This window comes from Ruditapes philippinarum, unplaced genomic scaffold (genome assembly GCF_026571515.1).
Source record: "Ruditapes philippinarum isolate M1 unplaced genomic scaffold, ASM2657151v2 ctg3546_1_1_1_1, whole genome shotgun sequence".
Classification (NCBI taxonomy): domain Eukaryota; kingdom Metazoa; phylum Mollusca; class Bivalvia; order Venerida; family Veneridae; genus Ruditapes; species Ruditapes philippinarum.
The window spans coordinates 75,210-92,342 of record NW_026861200.1 but is presented as its reverse complement, the minus strand read 5'-3'; the positions used below and the strand labels follow the sequence as shown (position 1 = coordinate 92,342).

At 31.4% G+C, this 17,133-nt stretch overlaps 2 protein-coding genes and 1 long non-coding RNA gene across 3 annotated transcripts; 1 reads left to right on the top strand and 2 right to left on the bottom strand.

Annotated features, from left to right (window-relative positions):
• Positions 1–3,129: 3,129 nt before the first annotated feature.
• Positions 3,130–4,873, bottom strand: LOC132714849 (uncharacterized). Its single transcript, XM_060697766.1, has 2 exons — positions 3,840–4,873; positions 3,130–3,145 (listed from the first exon to the last, which is right to left on the bottom strand). Exons 1-2 carry the CDS (start codon positions 4,871–4,873, stop codon positions 3,130–3,132), a joined length of 1,050 nt encoding a protein of 349 aa, XP_060553749.1.
• Positions 4,874–5,184: 311 nt separating this feature from the next.
• Positions 5,185–6,164, bottom strand: LOC132714846 (uncharacterized). Its single transcript, XR_009623616.1, has 3 exons — positions 6,006–6,164; positions 5,428–5,686; positions 5,185–5,293 (listed from the first exon to the last, which is right to left on the bottom strand). It is a non-coding gene; the product is annotated as an uncharacterized LOC132714846 (long non-coding RNA).
• Positions 6,165–8,889: 2,725 nt separating this feature from the next.
• On the top strand, positions 8,890–13,248 carry LOC132714842 (uncharacterized). The gene is made up of 4 exons (XM_060697760.1): positions 8,890–9,239; positions 10,553–10,666; positions 11,677–11,879; positions 13,064–13,248. The coding sequence occupies exons 1-4, from the start codon at positions 9,023–9,025 to the stop codon at positions 13,235–13,237; spliced, it is 708 nt and encodes a 235-aa protein (XP_060553743.1). The 5' UTR covers positions 8,890–9,022; the 3' UTR covers positions 13,238–13,248.
• The last annotated feature ends 3,885 nt before the right edge of the window (positions 13,249–17,133 follow it).

Here is a 17,133-nt window from a genome sequence, read left to right as displayed (position 1 = left end):
CTTCATTTTTTTTTCATGCACCTTTTCATAGCCGCAATGTAAGTTTGCAAATGCCATGTACCTTTGCTTGACAGTAGGTCAAAGCCGCCTATGTTATTTATTTCAAGGCTTGTACCCACAACAACTTAAACTGGAAAAAAATTGTAAGGTAATAAAGCGATTTGTAAACAAACATAATTTTGTTATATCGTGTTAACTTATGGATACGTTTTTAACTGTAGGTAATATGAAGACAGACATGAAAACGTTTTCTCTGGAACTGTATGGAACAAACAAAAAAGAACATTATTCAGATAACGGAAATTCTTATGACTCGATGAAAAACAAAAACTACAAAAATGAAGCGGAATTACAGCAGAATCATCCTGACTATAAGCCCTTAATAACTACCTTTGCAGTAATAGCTTTTGTTCTCTTAGTGACGTTCAAATGTCGGTGACATAGCCGTCTTAACTCGGTATACTGGCGTTTAATGTTCTCTCAGAGGTTAAAAAAGTAGAAAATAAAGTGCGAAAAATTATATAAAAAAAAAACCAAGTGCTCTCAGGGGCTCGAGGAAATGTATGCAACGAAAATTTCCTCACGAAAAACACAATATTTTTTTTATAAAAATAGATGTTCTATATTTTATTTTTGTAATAAACTCACCTCATACATGTATGAAGCTGGAATACGAGTACTTTCCGTAAAAGTTTATGTGCAGTTTTCTACTGGAGTCAATGTTCGGCGTAATTTGTTGTTCAGTGCCTAATTGTAAAACAGTTATTGTGAATGGATTTTTTTATCTTTTTTTATATGATTTGATAACAATCCAGCAAATTTGTCAGTGACAAAGTTGTTTTTCTTTTCACTGTTATGATTGAAAAAAACTGGATATTTTTTTAAAATTTCAACATCTTATACAATTTGTCAAAACGAAGTTTCTTAAATTTGTAATATTATATTTGTAATAAATCAGTAGACAAAGACCAACAAATCAACTATCACTTCTGAAAGATTGACCTTGACAAAACTTTTTTATCCAAAGATGTTACAAACCCTTGACCTTACCACAAAGCCCCTTCAGTTTTTTGCAAATGTATATTTAAGTGACTACTGTTGTAATTAGAGCGGAAAAGGACACGTTTTATACCGAAGTTGTCTTTAAGTCTTCGTTTTCCTCATTTATCTTAATGTAGATTGATTTCAAATCAAAATAAGATTGTTTGCAAATGGTTTTAACAATGTATTTCGGAAGGATTTTATTTTTTTGCAAACATTACGAGAGTGAAACTAATCATTTCTTTTTTATAAAACATTGAAAATAGTAGTTGTTGTTATACTTAAAAAAATTTTGCAAGAACTTTTTCCAAAAATTAAACTGTGTGATTTCTTTTACGTTGAGACATATCTTTTTATCCTATCCCTTTGGCTCAACAAAAAAGTGTTTTACAGAGGTTGATGAAAAAATATTTATTCTCATCGACACGGTGTTGGTGCCATCGGTTATGTCAGAGTCCTCGCAATGTGATGGAGCAAACACTAAATTATGGAAAAACAATGTGTGTCGATTATTATTCATGGATAGAATAAAAAAGAATCTCAAATTTGAATGAGATTAGTTCTTCAGTAGCTCCTAGGTCACAATGTTTTTTGTAAAAGAATACCTCATTGAATGTCTTTAAAGTGATTATTGTTATAATTTATCAACATAGGATGTAACTGAATACTTTTAAAAAAACATCCATTTAATTTTTTCAGATATCTGTCACACGATGGGAATTACGTGTATCCCACTGTACCCTGTCAAAGTGTGATCCATCAGAAGCATTAATTATAATAAAATTATATAAAAATTGTAATTGGTTTGATTGAGTCAGTAAATGAGGGATAAAATAAATCAACATCCTTCCAGGCGGCCCATAGCACCGGCTTGAGCGATACTCAGTTTTCATAATTTTAATAGGTGCTTTTCGGAAAATTATTTGATTTTTGTTCAAGAACTGTCACAAAAATCCTTAGTTAATGGTGCTTTCTATTCCAATAGGCTGTTTGTTTCTTGCCACTTGCCAGAAAATGTTTTATGTGTTCCTTTGTATAGCATATAAGTGAAGGGACCTAGATTTCGTGACGTATAATTGTTTAACATAGGGATGATCATAATTTAGACTTTGAACTTGTACTATTTCATCCATAAGTGTTGCCACGCTGATTGAATTTGCTTGTTTGCTGTGTTCAATGATATTTTACTTTCTTATAACTTGAAAATCACGAGCAAAAATTGTTGAAACGTCTTTCTTTAAACGTTCGAAAACTGTTTTCACTGTCATTGAACTGTTACAACTTGTCCATGAATTTTGGATTTGTTCGGGTCAACGTTTGTCCCTTCCGTGCATTACTTGTATTTGTACAAAATGAATGCAGATATATGAAAAGAAGTACAGTTTGTACTTATCATTCAGATATATATATTGTCAGTGAAAAATAGGGTTTGATTACAAATTTACCCCTTTCCCAAGTGCAAAATGTGAAATTACTTTTTTCCCCAAAGGGGAGAAAATTTAAATTTTTGTACTTGTTAAAGGGAAAACTCATTTAAATTTATTTCCCCGTAAAATTAAAAAATAAAAGACAAGGCAAAAAAATGGGTTTGAAAATTTTATCAGCATTGCCAAAACTGATAGGTCTCGCCGCTTAGCCGGGTATTAGATTTCTTTTTATCAAGCCTTCAAACTGCTTTCGAGCTTCGTACATGAAGATAGTATTTCATTTCTACATAGGAAACCCGACAAAAACACAAGCGCCCATTTGGGAGGTCCTTTGTCGTGCATTTTCTTGTCATATGGTATTAAATTCTCTTTTCTGGTTGCCTTAGAGCAGGCTGTAAAAAGGTAACAATGAACAGCGACAATTAACTATCATCTCTGTATTTAAACCTACATGGGTATATGTCACGCACGTATATAAAGTGTTTTAGGGTAATTAAACCAACCGATCTTTTAATAATTATTTTAACAGTCCTCGGTTAAATAATTAAGCAACAGTTATAAGAGGTGCATGGTCAAAATTGGAAAAACAGTTGTTCAATGACAAAAGTTTAGCAGGTGACGAGAATACGGGTACGAACATTAGACCAATACAAACATTATTTCACAACAGGCTGTAGCTAAAAATATAAATTAGAATGTAAATTTTACAATTCAAAAAAGAACTATTTATATATCTTTACAAATAACTTCTTTTTTCTTTATTATTTTTTTCCTGTTTTCTACACATATCTATCCTGGTGTACGTAGTTCCGACGCACCTAAGAAACAATCGCTGTGCACCGAATCAAATAAAGGTGTCAACTGATAAATTACCTTAGCAATGGAAGTTTTGTTCATTTTTCCATCTTTTACAACTTTTTTTTCATTAGCTGAAAACTATTGTTTAAACAAACAAATCAAATATATGTCATGGGGTGATTTCCAATATGGCGGATATGAGAGTACAGAGAAACGACGCATTTGATTGGTTTCTATATTTAATCTTTCAAAAACGAAAGTACACTTCCTTTTCACTGCGAGAATGATGTACAGCAATTTTGTAAACAGCACGAAACATTTTAAAAACAATCAGTTCACTGACAAGCATAAATATATGATAGTTATAACAAGATTTGCAGTCTTTCAGAGAATTACATTCAAACATGCTTAACATTCATTACATGTAAATAAAAACAACAATAGTTACATACATTTACCATTATTTACTCCTCTGGAGTGCAATGTTTGCAAAAAAAATGGTCACCTCTTCGAACAACAGCAATATTTGTACAATATTTCAAGTGTGTCACACTGCACCCACTTAGTGAATACCAAAGACACACTATTCCCCTGACTTCATCAGGTGTGAATTTGTTGCACACACAACATTTTTCAGATTCATCAATAGAGTTATCATCACCATCATCATCACCATCATCATCACCATCAACATTTGTAAAAACTTCAGTCTGCTTTCTGATGACAGAGGTACTAGGGACAGGGTCAGATTTATTACTTTTCTTTTGTTTTTTACCTTTCTCTGATGTTTTATTCCCTTTACCTGTACTTGATGGTTTGCGAGCAGCTTCATGTTCTTTAATTGCTTCAAACATATCATCCTCTGTAATTGCTTTACCACTCACAATCGTACTTAAATATTTTCTTTTCTTAGTAGGTGGCTTCTTACATGTCATTGAGGTTTCTTTATTTGTGAAAAAAGAAGCAGGAGAGACAGTTTTAGATATAACAACGTCAGACTCGATGCATGGTTCATTGTTAGACTGGGTCGAAGGTTCGAATCCCGGCATGTTAGATGGTTCAAGTCCTGGCTGGCTGCATGGTTCTGACTGTGATTTCTCCTGCTGTAAAGCAGTGGAAGGGAGAAAGTGTGAAGGATTTACAGCATTTTGGTTCAGAGGAAAAATTTCTGACTTTCTGAAAGCAGACTGTAAGTTTTCGGGTGACAGTGCCTTTAAATAGGCACTGCACGCCAACTGACATATGTCAAATTTTGTGATGGACCTTCCACATGTCTCCCTCATAAATTTGTGTCCGCACCTATTGAAAAAATTTTCAAAAGGTCCGAAACAACCTACATCCATGGACTGAAGTACATGAGAGGTATGAGCAGGAAGAATAAATAAAATAATGTGTTCTTGCCTTGCCCACTGAACAATATTAAGATTAATATGAGATCTATGCCCATCATAAAATAAAACAACTGGGCAAGATTCAGATCTTTCTGGAAAGTACTTTATCAGATGTGATTGGAGATAGTGCTTAAAGATTTCACTATTGCACCAACCACTCTCTGATACAGTACCATCAGCCCCAGGAGTACTACCTTTTAGCAATGCGGAATTCATTCGAACACCAGGAAAAACAAAGTATGGAGGTATTTGCTGACCTTGAGCATTACCACAACCTAACACGGTAACATTATCCCTACTGTCTGACACTACAGCCTGGGATTTTACTTGCCCAGAGACAACAGGTGGAGGCGTATGTCTAGTACTTAAGCCTTTTTCATCAACATTATAAAGTCTCTCTGGACGATCACAAAGATTGTATTTAACAAGAATATGTGACAGTTCTTTATAATATCTATCCACGCATTCCTGTGACGTTGCCTTGGCACGCTGAAGTTCAAGGCCTCTTGGAGCAAGATCTTCAGCTCTGGCCACCGAGACTTGAACAATACAAACCAGCCAACTGATAAAGGTTCCCCTGGTTGTCTATGACCCAAAGCAACAGCATACTCTGTGCTAATATCAATAACTTCCTTCCTGGAAATAAATAATTGTTTTCATATAATTGGCATCAATAAATAATTTTTGAAAATATTGATTATAAATTAAATTTATGATTTAATATTTAAACACTTAAATTTAATAACATAATATAATGTCAAAATGCCAACCTGCTGTATCCATATCCAACAGAAGCAGTGAACTTAAGGTGCTCCACTAATAAGGCTTCCTCTTCCTGTGAAAATAAAGGTGGTGGTCCAGAACGAACAGCCTCGGGGTGGTTCTTCCACTAAGCTTGTGTCTTAATGTAGCCTCTGGCACACCATACTGACGAGCAGTTGTTCTTATTGGGGCCCCTGCCTCCCTGCATTTTAAGTAAGCTGCTGTCATAGAAGTAGGAGAGTAATTCCTGACCTTGACTTTAGGGGTCTGTAAAAATAAAATTAATAATTATATAGAAACTTAATAAAAATAGGTTAACAGAATGTAAGCTTTACTATAAATTCTCACAAAATTGAGCTAACAAGTACACTTTCCTATACAGTGAATTATATATATTAAGTAGTCACATTACTTGTCACATGACTGTCACGTGACTTTTAAAAATAGCGAGGAGTGCGGTGTCGGCTGGTCTGGCTGTCATTTTTATTAATTTTCTGAAAACTACATTTTCAAAGTTAAACAAAATTAGTAATAAGAAAAAACATCATTTTTAAGTGTTTCACGTTAAAAAGTATGAAAAGAGTACCTCAAAATCCCTGACTCTCCACATTTTCGCTGCGAGAAATCACCGTGGTGTTTATAAACTAAAGTGCGTGAGAGTGACGTCATACGGAAACCCGAAATCGAAAACGAGGTCAAAACAAAAATGGCGTCGTAATTAAGATGCGTCGAAATAAAGTTCAGGAGGATAAATGATTACCTTGGTTATGATACAGTTTATCTGAAAGATGAATTTAGACCAAAGATCAGTATCAGCACTTACCTTCCTTTAAAACAATTGTATCAATGGTCTACATGCATCTTTCAAAAACCGTTGTTGACAGTTGTTGATTGTTTTTAAAGGACATATATCTCCAAAGGATAACATAAATAAAAACATCTTAAGGTACACTATCCATTTGCTAACACATTTTGTTAAAACTAGCAATATTTTACGTTAAGAGGAATAATCACTTTTAAATGAGAGATAATACAAAAAAGGGGACACATGATAAGTTGAAACTGACCTCTTGATTCTGTTTATATCTTGAAATATGTTAGATTTAAACTCTATGTATTGTTATGGTTTTGAACATGTTATTAGCAAGCATGAATGTTTAATAACTTTGCATGACTTTGACCTTAACCCAAAGAAACCATGTATAATTCCAGATATTTAGAGAAGATCTTATGAATAAAAGATAAATATCTAAGATATGGACCTCTTCCAAGGTGTGTTATACTGTAACATACTGCAAGTTATGTAGTATGTAGTATTACTAACAGTTGTGTCCACATTACCTCTCAATGTGCGATTACTGGATTTTCCGCCAAGCTGATGACCACTTAATTTAGTTGTTTTCAAGATATAACCCCCAAAATAATTATCATAGTTGATCTTTTATTGCACATTAAAATACATTTCAAGAGTGTGTCCAATATGTTAAGCATGAGTATGGCAGGTTGTTAACAAGGGAGTCAAAACACCATGATTTGAAATAAAATCATTGTGTTCTGGCCGATTTGTGCCTGGAAATAACTTTTAAAAACTGGAGAGAGAGTGATCCTCGGAAGCATTAATCATCACTTAGTTGCATGAAAATTGCAGAGTCTGTACATGAGTGATAATGAAAATGTGAAACATCCCTGATGTTCTTTAGCACCGGTTTCAGCTATAACACAGAAACATATACTTAAAGCACAATACATGATTATCATGTTTCACTAAAGCAAATTACGAAGAATTTAAAATAGGCGGTTATAATGTCCGTTTGATGTCTATAGGAATTGACGTTAAATATAGGTGTTGAAAAATGAGTATCGATGAAATTGCATTAAAAAATGTTCAACTTGGTGTTTGATGATATGTCTTTCATACTTTTATTACTTTGATTTGTTCAAAGCTTAATCTATCATTTGAAATATTTTCTAAATGAACAGTAATAAATCATTGATGCAGTAAGTTGTTTCATTCCAGGTTTGACGTTGATTCGTATCCAAGTCAAAAATGATAAGTATTGTGCCGAAGAAATACGTGGAAAACAAAATGAAACAAAAACATTCTGATTTTTCAACTCTTAAGACTGTTTATAAGTTTTATATCCTGATTACAAAAGTTTTTTATTGTTAAGACTTTGGAAGAAAAATACTGTTGAAAGAAAAAAGGTTCATAACAGGAACAAAACAACTTATTTACAACGTTTAGACAAAGATATACACCCTAAATATGTTTAAAGCTTCCTTTTTGTTTTCATGTTAACAACCAATTTCTTAAGCATTATCTAGATCATGATCATTAAAACTCAAAACTACTTAAAGATTTTAGACCGAAGAACAGTATTATCAGTTGACTTTTAACTTTAAAGCTATTGCATACATTATTCCCATACATTTTTCTACAATTATATATCTTCCTTCTGTTTTGTCTTTAGTGACAAATATCTTCACAAATGACACAGATTAAAACTTCTTAAGATATTTCCATCCATATACAATAGAAAAAATGGACTCCCTATGGAACGCCAAGACGACAAAATTGTAAATGTTGCAGGGTCGGTTTGAATGAGCCCTTCATGGACGACACAAGTGTGCAAACTTGGATAGAATGTACAATATTATATGATTTATAATATTAAGGAGTTTTGACAAATTATATTTGTATAAATTATTCATTGTGAACCAATTATAAAGGTGCAATTGGCGAACGTCATAATTTGTATTAATATCTTTGTGCTCTACAAAACCTTTTTGCAAACTTACTGACATCTTTTAAATCTGTTAGAAGTAAAAATATTATTCAATATTAAAAAGAAATCTGTATCAAAGTAAAGTCTTTAGATAAAAGTTTAATAATAATAACTTTTTAGATACTGTATTTCGGAAACTTTTGCGGATACAAGTTCGCGCTTTCGTGCAATCATAGGCACCGTGAATTTGGCGAATATTTAGTTGAACATAATTATATAACTAGTACATGTATAACAATGACTTTTCTAAATTTTCAAGACACGAGTACAACATATGATACTTATAAAAGCGTTCAGTACACATTCAAAACGTTCAAGTTTTGACAGGAATTTAGATTTTATATATAAATAGTCAATGTGTATAAGATTATCAACCATTTTCATATACGAGAAAAATGAAAGTACATACGCACCATGTTTGAGTATACAATGTAAATTATACTTAGGATATATCCCCTGTTTAAGTTAACAATCTTTTTCTATGTCGTCGCCTTAGTGCGATAGCATGTAAACTCCTATTAGATTAAGAAAGACTTAACCCGTTAGTGCACTAAGGTAACGAATTGTGGCAACATCTCAATTTAACCACACCTTTACTGAAAGAGACCAAATATATTTTCTATATTCAATATTGAACAGCATTTATTATAATTACAATACTTTACGGTGTGAACAGAAATTATTACATCAAGGCGCTTCCATACTACAATATATACGTATCTTATATTCATGTAAAACCAAGGCCAACATCATACAACCCAAGCGTTTGTAAGGAAAGGTTTAACATAATTTGTTTTGATTTCAATTCCAAAAGAAAATGTTTTCACTAAAAATTGTTCAAGGATTTTATCTTTGGGTTTTATTTATAATTTCTCTAAGTGAAAATTCATTGGGTGTTCTTTATGATATCAAGCCTGTTGGCCACGCTTCAAGTTTGAACTATGAAAATACCTTGATGCAGATTTTGTTGGAAATGAAGGCTGAAGTGTCATTGCTGACGAAAGAAATAAAGGAATTTAAGGAGACAAAAATGGGTAAGTGCAAACTCATTTCATGTGCTATTCCAATTATTGGCCCCCTCTTTTGTTTAGACAAGAATTTGCCCATCCAAAAAGCACATTTGAAACAGAAAACTAAGCGAAAGTTTAAACACTATCATACTTGCTAATGTAACTTTGCCATCATTGGATCCAACATGACTTACACTAAATATTTACATGTATATAATAGGTTATCAACTCAACGCACAAATAAATAGAGTACTGTTGAATGTGAATAAGGAGATCATATTAGGAATGTACAATATTCTATTTTTCAATTTTACATTACGTAAACCATAACCATTACATACACAAATGTTAACATAACTTGTGGTGTTAGCAATCCAAAAACACCTATTTTCATATCAGCAACATTTTCATTCTTTTGCGCCATTGAATGTACATGATCAAACCATAACACTTTGCTCATAATTAAAATGTATATAAAATTCTCTTTGCAATTAAACTGATAGTTGAATGAAGAGCTATGTCCCTTTCCCATTTGAAATTCCAAATTTTAGTAATGTTTCACGGATTGTTCTGTGTAGGTCTGTAATTTCTCATCACATATCAATGAAATACGCTTTAAACTTGAAAGAATTATACATATACGCCACTATTGTATTCCTTAAATAAATGTATGAGACAATAAGACTCACAATTGTCCTCCATAATGGACTCTGACTTTCCTTTTAGGGATTCTTTTTCAGAATATGTTTTTCAAAATGTATTAAGGGAATTCCCTTCAAATGAGTACTTATCAGTAAAGTACTTATCAGTCGACAAAATGAGAACCTGATTCGAAAAGATGATTTACATTACTGTTATGTACCCTTTTACAAATTACAAACATTCACAAAGCAAATTAAGTTTTCATTATAGTTGGAAAGATGATGCAAAGGAAACGATGTTGTTACTTGGAAGGCTATGGTATTATAACAACGACATCAATCTATTGCCAAACAATATTTTCCCGTCACCTGACAAATATTTCTAATACTTTGACATTTAATGCTATATCGATACCTTTGTTAAAACATGCATCAATTAAAATTGAAAAAAAAATCCCCATGAATTCAATAAATTTAATAACTTTCTTTTTCTGACACTATAAAGGGACTATCCTGTTTCAATGTTTTTTTTCAATATTGATAATTTAAGAGTAGTTGCAAAATAATGTGCATCATATTCTGATTTAAAATGTAGTTATACACCTGTTAATAAATAAAGTCCTTCATTTTTGTTTTGATATAAAAATTCTAGTTTTTTAAATGTGTAATGTCATATCATTTTCCGTTTTTTGTTAGATGAAAACGGAACATACTCCAGCGTTTCTACAACAAATATTGTAAAGACTTTGCTTGAATTGAAGAATGGTATGGCAGCACAGGCAAAGGAAATTGATGAACTAAAACGCAGCGGTATGTAAACAGCAATGAAAAGTAATGATTAATGGAACATATCAAACATGAAAATTATGAATAATTGAACATATCAAACAGTAGAAATATAATTAATTGGACATTTAAAATTATAACTCAATTTTAAAGTGTTTATTTGAAAAGTAAACAGCAAATTTTTGTGGGTAGTTTTACTGTTTTTTAAGTGCAATATTGCATGCAATATCATATTCATGATCATAATAATGATACAAACAAGAAATAAGACAGGTAAAAATTTATTATGTTTCATTTGATAAAGATTTTGTTTCTTTTTTTCTTTTCGATAAATGTATTGTATGTCAAAAAGGAAAATGTTGGTGTTGGTGAATGAAAAGCTACTGTAACAGTACAATTTTTTAGTATTTTGCAGAATTAAGAAAAATATATGCAATATAATGTCCTGAAAAAGTGATCTTTTCAATGTACTGGCCACTATTTGTTTTAGTTTCTTTTCTAATTTTCTTTTTCTCTTATTTTGCAACTTAGAGGCTGTATCAATAACGTTGATACATAATCACAACCGTGACTCATAATAATACAATGTTACGTGACATTCACAGATACTGTAATTTTATGCTATTCCGTAGGTCATAAATAGTATGACTTGGTTAATATGTCTATAGATGAAACTCTGAAATAAAAATGATTATCAAAAGGTGATAAGAAATTTATATGAGATTGGGAAATGTGATTCCATTCTTTTCTTTATTAGACTATACGCCGCATTTCATGAAATAGCGAACGTGTCACATTCAAGGTTTCATGATAAAAGTTGGGTGTTTCTAAATTCAAACTTTCACATTTTTCATGTTCAAATGTCAAAATTTTGCCGGGAGTGTTGATTATTTAATAGAATACATCTCTGTTTATGCAATTATAATTAATAAATGCTTATGTTCAATGAACATTCATTTTCTTAATTGTAGTTGAAATTATTTTGTTACTGTGAACAGTGAGAAAAGAAATAGAATAAAAAATGCCTATTTCAGACGATAAAGCAGTAGCATTTATGGCACAGCTGTCTAAACACATGGTGAATCCACCACAACACACAGTCGTTGTATTTGATTCGGTTTTAACAAATGTTGGGGGTGCATACAAATCAAGTTCTGGAGTGTTCTTTGCACCTGTTAACGGAACATACACAATACATCTTGTTGCAAGTTCAAGTCCAAAGACAACATCTGACTATGTAAGTTCTATTTATGTTATCAAAATCGTGTGACAAACAAACCTACTCACATTATTATATAAATAACACATGGGTTTGTGGGTAACAGTAAAAATATCATCCCGAGGAAAATACTGTTACCCGAGGCGTAGCCGAGGGTAACAGTATTTTTACGAGGGATGATATTTTTACTGTTACTCACAAACCCATGTGTTATTTATTTTATTACCCCGAACAAAAATACTGAGATGATCTGAAATTGTCAACTAAATCTAACTGTAACAAAAATAAACCAAGAATAACAATAACTAAACTGTCCTTACCTTTTAAGTTTTAAGTGTACTTTACCGTAGGCCTACTTGAGAAGTTTTCTTTTTCTTTCATTCTTTAAGCAAGTGATGATATCTACAAATCATAAACATACAATAAGCTAGGTTTTATTTAGGAAACAAAACACTAACCCATTTACACGATTATGATCTGTGAAATCGGATCCTTCTGTTTCCAGAATATTCTTAGCATGGTTTTTGACAAAATAACGATGATATCCTATGTCCACCATATCTGTAACTTTTCACTGACTAAATTTGTTAAATAATCCTTTGTTGCATGCTTAAATCGTCTGTATGTTCCAGTTTGACACATTATTTACATTGCAATTACTTCCGTTGAAAACGGATGTTCACTTTTCGACTATTCAGCAAAAAGATATTTTATACGCGAAAAGCTCACCAGGGTGCAAACAACTAAATTTTATGAGTGTCATAGGGACTCAAGAGGAGAAATTGATGTCCTATCGGGGTTTAACGTTGAAAATAAGAATGAATCGAGAACAAAATGGCGGCCATTTCATTTCATTTTATTTAGGAAATAGACCACGTGACCTCTTAAAAAATACTGTTACCTATGTAACAGTACAAAATTCTTAGTCACGTGGTACACTTGCATTAACAGTACAAATAACTCCCAGAGGCCTATGGGAAATTAGCATTACGATAAAAAGTGAGGGGTAATAATATATAATAATTCGTAACATAATATTTAGCTGATTTTTGCTCCGATGTAATTTAAAGTATAAGATTTGTTCCCGAATTTAATCACACTCATAAAGTACTATTTTTTTGTTTGTGTTTGGTTTGTGTCTTTTGTTACCATGTTTCGGAAAATCCATAATACGTTCAATATTTTACGTTCTCTTCTTCCAGCTTCACTTGTACATCATGCACAACATGCTGAAAGTTGGTTACATTTTCATGGACCAAATTCCTGACCGTGCTACAATAAGATCCACGTCTATTGTCATACAACTACGTGCCGGGGACACCGTGTTTGTTAAAATTGGAAACCCCAACCCGAAAGGAACGCTCTTAGGTTCTTAACTTTCATACAGTCTTCAGTGGTTTCTGATCAATTTGATTTTTTCTTTCAAAAGTAAACTTTCTAGAAAAAGTGTCAAATTGAAATTATTTTATATTCATTCTTTTGTAACAATGCTATAATCAAATTGTATTTTTCACCAGTTTATAATGTTTACATACCATTTCCACTAAACAATCCGACTTTTTAATTATACAAGAACCACCGGCTGATATACTAGTCTAACACACATCTCTGCTTTGTAATCAATTTTTCTTGGCTGATCGGAAATATTCCCTTGAAAAGAAACATATTCTAGTATAAGTGCATGCACACTGATTTGAAACTGATTTCAAAATGATATAAAAACAAAAGGTAAAAAACAGAAGAATGTGACTGTATAAAATCTATAACTACGTACACAATACATGAAATAATTTAAAATAAACTAGTATTTCACAATTGAACACTGTTTACATTTCTTTTGCAACATTATGATTAAAAACGTCATCAAATCCCTTATTTTATAACACATAAGTCACCGGATTTATATAAAATGAAGAAAAGCTTTTAAATCATATTTACTTAGCTGAACTGATAATATTTGCTTTAGAACAAAAGCATAAACATGTGTATGTACATTTCCACTGATTAATTTTTCTATTTCAAGATTTTACAAAACATAAAATATATAATCTACAACTATATACAGTAAAGTCATAAAGCTTCTAAAATATTATATTATTATAATGAACAGCCAAAATAAAGTGTAGAAAAGCATATTGTGCAATAAAAGTCATTTGTTGCTCATATAATGGCCTTTGCCACGGGAATAAATGCAAATTAGCACAGTCATTACAGTAACTACTACATTTATCTTTTGCGGGGTTTAAAATGAAAAAGTTAATATATTCGTGAAGTATACATATAAATGTTAATATAAAAATGTGTATATAAATAATTATATTAATGAATATTCAAGTGTTTATAAAGTAATGCACATAAAGCTGGATACGTAACATGTATTGCATTTGTAAAGATTTTTGTAACAACTAACAAGTAGTTTGAATATCAATAACATTTTATAAACATATAAACCATTGTAAGGCACACACAGCTTAAAATAATAGTACAACGTTTGAAAGTATAAGGTTAGACCTGTTGACATTTTCGGATCCAATCTTTGTAACTGAAGGATATTTTTCTGGCGAATATTCTTCAAGACATGTATCGAGTGCAGCATTTAACTTCATTATAGAAGCATATTTGGTGATTGCTTTTCTTTGTTAAATCTAGACCAATCGTCAACAGTGCCTAAAATAAATAAAGAACACTTAACATCACATATATGTATATCATAATTAATTTCAAAGTCAATAAAAAGTAATAGAAAAGTGTTAATTTTCAAAGTCTTAAATAAAATTATTCCGTATTGATGATTTTCTAAAGCGATATATTCAAAACAAGGCAGAAAACGAATGTCAGAAAACAAGTCAGGCTAATAATGTAAGGAAAAATGAATAGAAACCCCTACTTTAAAAAATTTAAACATTTTGCATTTCCATTTTCCTTCTTACACGTGTATTACTTTAACTGGATAAATTTGGAATTTTAGATTGTCATATTACATGTATATTAAAGGTACATTATTGCCTTAGAAATCAATAAATTTTCATTCCTAAGAAATGCTGAACCATAGTGTTTGTATAATGGAATGAGGGCATGTTAGATGATAAACAACAGAATAGTGGACATTCATTCCTTCATCCGATATGCGGTGAACAATTTTCAATCACGAGGTCATACGTTGCTTTCATGTTTGGCTTACTAATGTCGTGAAGGGCATAAAAAGTAGTATTTCTATAAAATTTATTAAAGGGTAATTTCTATGCTACTTCCTATGAATCTTATTGTCGATGCGCTAAAGAGTTTTAACATAGAATGTTGATGACATCTTGCACACGTTATAACTGCGCGTAAACAAAATAAAAAGCTCTTTCATGCGGGCATTTTGGAAATACTCTTTCATAAAATTCAATTATTTTGAATTTGCAAACAGAAGAGTTTCTTTCTTAGTGGACTTTCTCACATAAAAAAAGTTCAGCCTAGAGTGAGGCTCGACCCACAAATATTTAAAAATCTAAATCAAGTTCAACCCGTATTTATACAGTAAATTAATACAGCTTCTAAAATATTATATTATAATGAACAGCCAAAATAAAGTCTAGAATATTATATTGTGCTATATAAGTCTTTTGTTGCTCATAAATGGCCTTGGCCATGGATTTAACTAAATCAAATTTTGTTCTTTGTTGTCACATGACGTGAATATGTTTTTGTATCGGAAAATAAACTGAGCATGTCACTGGGACCCGGAAAAGGTTAAGTAAAATGGGTCTTACTTTGTTAAAAAATGGGTGTTACTTTTTAAATCATTTTACGAAATAACAAGCAGATTTCTCAGGAACATTAAGAACATTGTAAAAAGTGCACCCTATTAATAATATATGTTATATGCTAGACACTCCTAAAAGCACATGCAATTTTTTCCCTGGGCGGGATCATTAACAAGATATTATTTAGATAATTAAATTTTACTTGAGATAGATTTGAAATAGTTGCAATGAATGATGCACATAAAGCCAGCGTTAACATTGTCCGAATTTTGTGTTGTGTGATATTCTGTGTTGTGTGGTATTCTGTGTCTTCATCCAGTACAAACCTGTAGTCCTTAAATGGCCGGGTTTTAAAATGTATAATTAGATTTTTTAACCAACATATTAAGCCAATTGCATTGTACAGAATTATATTGTTAATATAATCAAGTCAGTAAATCAACGGCAATTGAAAAAAAAACGTAATGTCGTGATCCTAAGTACATGTGTATAAGGCACCATAGGCGGTTCTGATGACCCACCTTTGCTTAGCATTCTTAGTAAAATATTTGTAATACATAAGTTAATGAACATTTGGTAAAAATTTAATGATTTATTGTTAAGAACAGTCATTTTAAAAATAAATGACAATTATTCATTCAAGTAGTAGTTACTTTTTTGTATCCTAAAGCAAATGCAGCAGTCATAGGTATTTTAGTCCAACGGATTCCATTCAAATTACGTTATCTAAAACTGTCACATTGGTAGGGGAATGAAGATTCATTTATCGAGCACTGAATTGTAAACAAAATACAATCCAGTTTGACGCGTAAGTTAAAATTAATTCAAACTTGATAAAATATTTGTTGACTGATAGAGTTTTGCTTATTTTTTTCCTAAACAAAAGTAGGGTGCGAAAAAGAACAGCGTTATACGATAATCGGCATGAAATTTAATCTACTGAATCGAATAAAACCTGTGGCGTTTAGTTAATTTTAGCATGAAATGAAAATAAACATGATAACACGGAAAATATAAATTACAAATGTGTTATTTTTTTTTGCTTTAAAATGGTTTAAAATCTATCTGAGGGTAAAAAAATAACAGCTACATAACATTGTAGTATCCCTAACCAGTGTTTATTTTGGCACTTTTTATACCTCTTTTTTTTTTATTCTTTTGTAAAGTTGAACAAAAATCACGAGGAATATAAACAATTAATTTAACCTGTTAACCGATTTAACAAAAGTAAATGTGGGGTTTCGATTCTTTTTAAAATACTGCTTTTTTTATTCGACTAAAAAACGATTTCAAACATTTACAGCACATAGGGAAACTGCTTTATTTTGATGAGCATATTGTTCAAGCTAATTTTTCAGGTATATACCAATTTGTACGTTGCTGGTGTAATGTTTATTTATCATTATCAAACAATTGTTTTTAAACATTGTATTAGCATAGTGTTTTTACGCTCTCTTAGCAGCTCACTGAAAACACTTAAGTGAGCGATACTGAAACATTCGAAACCAAAGCGCAGAATTTAG

Coding starts and splice junctions, on each gene's coding strand:
- LOC132714842 (XM_060697760.1), top strand. CDS start 9,023: ATGTTTTCACTAAAAATTGTTCAAGGATTTTATCTTTGGGTTTTATTT. Junction 10,667..11,676: donor TGATGAACTAAAACGCAGCG/GTATGTAAACAG, acceptor TGCCTATTTCAG/ACGATAAAGCAGTAGCATTT. Junction 11,880..13,063: donor CAAAGACAACATCTGACTAT/GTAAGTTCTATT, acceptor CTCTTCTTCCAG/CTTCACTTGTACATCATGCA.
- LOC132714849 (XM_060697766.1), bottom strand. CDS start 4,873: ATGAATTCCGCATTGCTAAAAGGTAGTACTCCTGGGGCTGATGGTACT.